This window comes from Physcomitrium patens, chromosome 8 (genome assembly GCF_059467195.1).
Source record: "Physcomitrium patens ecotype Gransden chromosome 8, ASM5946719v1, whole genome shotgun sequence".
Lineage (NCBI taxonomy): Eukaryota > Viridiplantae > Streptophyta > Bryopsida > Funariales > Funariaceae > Physcomitrium > Physcomitrium patens.
In genome coordinates this window covers 16,917,652-16,923,043 of record NC_143417.1, presented here as the reverse complement: position 1 = coordinate 16,923,043, position 5,392 = coordinate 16,917,652, and the positions used below count along the sequence as shown (strand labels likewise).

General features: G+C 39.5%; 1 protein-coding gene across 2 annotated transcripts; it reads left to right on the top strand.

The window, feature by feature from the left end:
- Window positions 1-1,477: 1,477 nt before the first annotated feature.
- Window positions 1,478-4,476, top strand: LOC112285582 (uncharacterized). 2 transcript variants are annotated; one of them, XM_073535676.2, is made up of 3 exons: window positions 1,478-2,340; window positions 2,633-3,888; window positions 3,984-4,476. In XM_073535676.2, the coding sequence occupies exon 3, from the start codon at window positions 4,083-4,085 to the stop codon at window positions 4,284-4,286; it is 204 nt and encodes a 67-aa protein (XP_073391777.1). In that variant the 5' UTR covers window positions 1,478-2,340; window positions 2,633-3,888; window positions 3,984-4,082; the 3' UTR covers window positions 4,287-4,476. The 2 variants fall into 2 exon arrangements, with proteins under 2 accessions (XP_073391777.1, XP_073391778.1); XM_073535677.2 differs by having other exon boundaries at window positions 1,485-2,340; window positions 2,633-2,969.
- Window positions 4,477-5,392: the final 916 nt, after the last annotated feature.

The following is a 5,392-nucleotide window of genomic DNA, read 5'->3' as shown; positions in this document are numbered from 1 at the left end:
TGAAGTGGACTTCGGCGATTCCAAGTCGTTGGGAAGAATTGGATGAAGGCAGTTGGGGGACGCGGAGCAGTTGCTCGTGCGCTCAGCAAGCCTTGCCAGACAATTTTCCACTTACCAAAACGGAGCTCGAGAGATGGAACCTTGGAGTTGAGTAATTTGACGATCTAAATTATCGTTTTGAACGAAACGCGAAGTTGGGTGACGCCACAACGACCACTGGCGTAGGGTTGACAGAATTGATCCGCCAAATCATCGCTGTCTTCAGCTGCCAATCGACGTGCTTTGATCGCCCTGCAGCTTCAAGAGAGATTGCACAATGGAGGCGTGGAAGGTGAGGTGAAGGTGAAGGTGGCCGTCGGTCCAACGGTTCAACTGCTTCAAGGTTCATCGACAACCAGAATTTCCTGCACGACTTTGAACAGTATACATTAGCATGTGTCGCGCTTCGTGTTTTTCGGGGACCCACTCCGGGTCTCTCATGCGCAGCTGCCGACGAAAGTGTACAAACAGTCTTTTCATCACCAGCAAAGTCTCCCCTCAAGAAGCGGTCACTGAAGAGCTTCTGGTCTCGGAATTTATTACTTTTTAGTAATTCTGATACTAATGCTACAGTGGAATTTCCTGCGAAGCACGTCCGATCATAAAGGCTTGTTCAAGTCTCTAGCTGTCTCTCTTAAGGCAAGATCGAAGAGTACTGCAACCAATTCAATGACCTCATAATCTTGGACTAGGTTGGGATACATGTAAATTTCCCACCTTTGGGTGTTTCATGTCTTGGTTTTAATTCTCGTTGGAAATGTAGGTATAAATTTAGCTTCCTTCACCTCAATAACTAGCAATATGACGTTTACCCCAATTTTTACTTATAGCGTATGATAATCAAACAGAAAATATTCTGTACAGAATGCTTGGAATGAACATACTTTATTAAGACTGCAAATAACGCTCTGTTTCATCTGATAAGTTAACTGATTGATTTCTGAAGTGAAGTTCTAGCTAGTTTCTCAAAAATGTGACACTATGTCAACTTATAAATTACAAAGCTTTGGTACGATGGATGGTTTGATCAATGTCGACATATTTATATTTTGATAAGATTGACCACTGGCTTGTTTTTAGATCGCAGTCGATAGAGAACGAATGTGAGTTGGAGTCTCGAGTATTTTAATACAAATTTGCTGCCAGAATCTAGGACTACTGGCAGTAGGGTCAACTTTACTAGTCTCGTGCAGATAGTGGGGCCATTCAGCCTTTTTGTCAGTCATCTTCGCATGGAATGGCACACCTGCCAATCCCAGCATGCCAATACAGCACATCCTCCAAGATTCCCGACAAAGTGCATCTTCTTAACATAGCTCTAAGCGAATACACAGCAATTTCCTGATGAGAAATTTGGAAGAAGGAAGTTCTTCTCCAATTGCGCATTCAAGTTCCTTGTTGTTCAAGAATGTTGTACAGCTGGATTTGTGATCAATTGTTAGTTATTTCTGGAGTGTGGATTGCGGTGCAAGAATGTAGAAATGCGAGCCCATGTCTGACAATGACTGCCGACATTACCGCCAGACTTGGGCTTCAAGCTTCTTCTATGCTGGAGCTGCCATAGAGAATTTGATAAATACTGAAGCTCAGTGGTTACATGACACATGTTCGTTCTGGTTGAAATCCGATTTCGGTGATAAAGACTGCAATAGAATCGCCTTCAGCCCCCCAGCAGATTTGCAGATACTTCTTCAGGTCTCAATTCGTGCTGTTAGAAAACTTCGAAGTGAATAGTCTTCGGAGGGATTGGTGGGTGCTGTGAGTTAAACTCATTCGAACGTTAGGCTTCGGAGGTGCGGAATGGGTGGAATGAGCTTGGAAGGTGACGGGGGCAGCTCGAAGTGGAACCCTCCCCGTATCAGGTGCTGATGCCGCTGCTTCTTGCTAAGGGCAAGATATTGGTTTTCGAACCTCGTCAACAGTCGAACCTGAGCTTGAGAATCCTGCACTGCGCTATCTGTCTGGACGTAAAGTAGTTGATGCAACTCACTGGTGTGAACACCAGCTTGAGTTCAAGAGATTTCTAAATGCTCAGAAGATTTCAAGTGCATTCTGCATCGCGTTAAATTCTGAAATAGTTTTTAGCTGAAATGGATACTTCCAGTGATTAAAGTCATTTACCTTTGCTAGTGGGAAAATTGAACTGTGGAATGTGGACTTCTTCATCACATGATGCAAAAGGAGGCAGATTCTTCATTTCGTGGGATAAACTTCTCTGAGCTCGGCCCAGTTTGCTGCGCACGGTGAGAATGACAAATTTTGTAACGAGGAACAATTTTTTTTTCAAGTAAAGCCGGCAAAGTATGTTATTGATATTTCCTGACTCACTTGGTTTAATTGTATAACTAGTTGATGCAATTTGTATGCTTTCTGCTATGCATCGAAGGTGTTGGAAACTATACTTGACAACTTCTGGGAAGTCATGTCATTGGTGGGCTCGACTGGATCATGCCACAGTTGATGGAATAGCTTTTAATGCTTGCCACTAACTATATCTCGTGAATGAATACTGGATTTTCTTTTGGCAAGACGTCTGAATTAGAGTAAAGACTAAGCCGGCAGATGTGCCTAATGGATCATGGTGGAATCCCAGACGAATGAAGACATCCCAACAGTTTTGGGACCTGGGCCGCGGAACTTCGAATGGTTGAAAACGTATGACGGTCGCAGGTTGCGATCCTGGAGGTCGACGTTGACAAGAGAACCCTGCCGCTGCAGTCGGCAATTGCGACTTCAAGTTTTCCTTCTCACCCGTACCCAGCTTGAGAGAGAGGGACATAGAGTTTGACCAGACCACAAAGAGATTTGTTGCTAAAGGGTGAATTCGTCGTGGCCATGGCAGGAACAGCAGTCAAAACTTTAAGTGAGATTTTCGCTAGTGTCACTGACCTTTGACAGTGTCTTCATTTGTCCAACTCCTACATCATGCGGTACGTAATCTCGCATGCTTAACACTCTCCGGTACAGGCGAAATCAAGTGAATCCAACAATGATGCACGGATTCCAATAAATTTGAGGGTCGAATATCTACGCCACATGCTTACATGAACTCACTCAGTCGCTGCTGACCTATATTCATCTTTGTATTCCTAACTGAAAGTTTCGACCGTAATCTGGTTCTCAGTTTTAGTCCTGTAGTGATTCACCACCTCCTCCGGATCCAAATGTGCGTTACCATTTCGTTTGAAATAATCAGTGCTTCTTACGATACTTCCACCCCACCCACCTCCGCAAATGTTTTGCACTTCTGTGAAATCGTGAGTCTGGCGCCAAAAGTTGAAAAAACTATAGCGATAGGGTCGAAGTGTGATAACGAACACGACTCCGCGAAAACCTACGCGGGGGTGGAATGGTTTGTCTCATTACTTCGTCCTCTGATCGTTTAGGACGAGATACGAATGCATTGTGGAGTTGTTGCAGGGAGAGATGGCCCATGAGTACTGTATCTCCTGACAGGAGACTGAGAAGACAGAGATTCTATCATAACACAAAGTGTATACCATACAGAAACATATAATAATGGTTGCGCAATGCACAGTACAAAGGTGATCGATATGATTTTTCGAACAGTACATATACCTTCGAGACGATAGTTCGAGGATGACAACCTGGATGAGAGTGATGCCCTGTCAGGTCATGTGATCAGGGTATATATCAGATATCTCTGACATGCCCCCTCACTTGGATGTGTTTACGATGATATTCAAGTGGAACAAGGTGTCTAGACATAAGGTTTTAGAAGTTTAACGGTGAACGATGGTGAAGGAGTGTGAACGATAGGAAGAAGAGTTCTGTTGAAAGTGTAAACATCCGACACAAGAGGTGGTCTGTGATGATCGTCGGTCTTTGGTGAGAGTGCGTTCTTTCCTCGTGTCTTGGTGGTGACTGTTTTTTGAGAGTATGTAGATGTGTTGACTTTTTTTTTTTTTTTTTTTTTGAAGCAGATGCAGTTGATCTCCCTCAGGTGTTGGTGTATCACTGTTGCTCTGCGTTGAGTATGTTCTTCAAGTTTTGATTTTGCCTTTCTATGGCTCCATTGGTTGATGTCATCGGGAAGAATGTCGACAGTGAAGAAGCCGGATGAGGTGATCGGAAGGGAGCGGTACCACGTTGTGCGCTGCGGCCGTAGACCTAGTGCCTATCTGAGTTGGACAAAGTGTAGAAAACAAGTGGATGGGTTCAGGGGTGCCGAGCACAGAGTTTTTAAGGTGCTGGCAGAAGCTGAAGAGTTTGTGAGTGAAGTTTAGGGTTTCTAAGTAGTATCTATACTAGTGGCTATCTAACCAATTCAGATCTTGTGTGCTTAGTTGTGAGCTAAAATAAACTTCCACTAGTTGTAAGTTTATTTTAGTTCACAACAAGTGAATTAATTATGGAAATTTTAGAAATTTTAACATTTATTTTAATCTTAATCGAATCACTTTTAACCTTCTTAAATCACCCATGTGTAAGGTAAAAATAATCTCTACTAATTGGAGTTATTCCTAGTTCACAACAATTGAGAACTTTCTAATTTTGAAAAATTATAGCTCTTATTTAATTAAATTTAATTCACTCAAAAAAAAAAAAAAAAAAAAAACTCCTTAATTCATTTAATTGGTCAAAGAATCCCTACTACCAATGCTTACATATAAGAATAAGTCATTCCAAAATGTTATGAAATTTAAAAATAATCATTACTACTATTTTATTTTATTTTTTAATTTTTTGTTTTGTTTTAATTTTTAATTTTTTAATTTTAATTTTGGATTAACATTCATCCATCAATAAGAATTCATCCTTAAATGACTATTCATCTGAATATAATAATTCATCTTTAAATGACTATTCATCTAAATATAATAATTCATCTTTAAATGACTATTCATCTAAATATAATAATTTATCTTTAAATGACTATTCATCTAAATATAATAATTCATCTTTAAATGACTATTCATCTAAATATAATAATTCATCTTTAAATGACTATTCATCTAAATATAATAATTCATCTTTAAATGACTATTCATCTAAATATAATAATTCATCTTTAAATGACTATTCATCTAAATATAATAATTCATCTTTAAATGACTATTCATCTAAATATAATAATTCATCCAATTATAAAAATTTATACAATAATTTTTATTTAATTTAAATTTAATCATTCAACTTTTCAATAAGTATTAAATGTCAAAATACCAAATTTTGGTTAGACTCCAATACCACCATATACTAGCATAAAGTTCAAAGGAAAACTCAATTCAAATTGAAGCTTTAGATTTACTATACAAAACTAAAATCTAAATTAACACATTTAGTAAACTCAATAGGAATTATATTTTCTTCCACGCAACCTAAGCGGAGG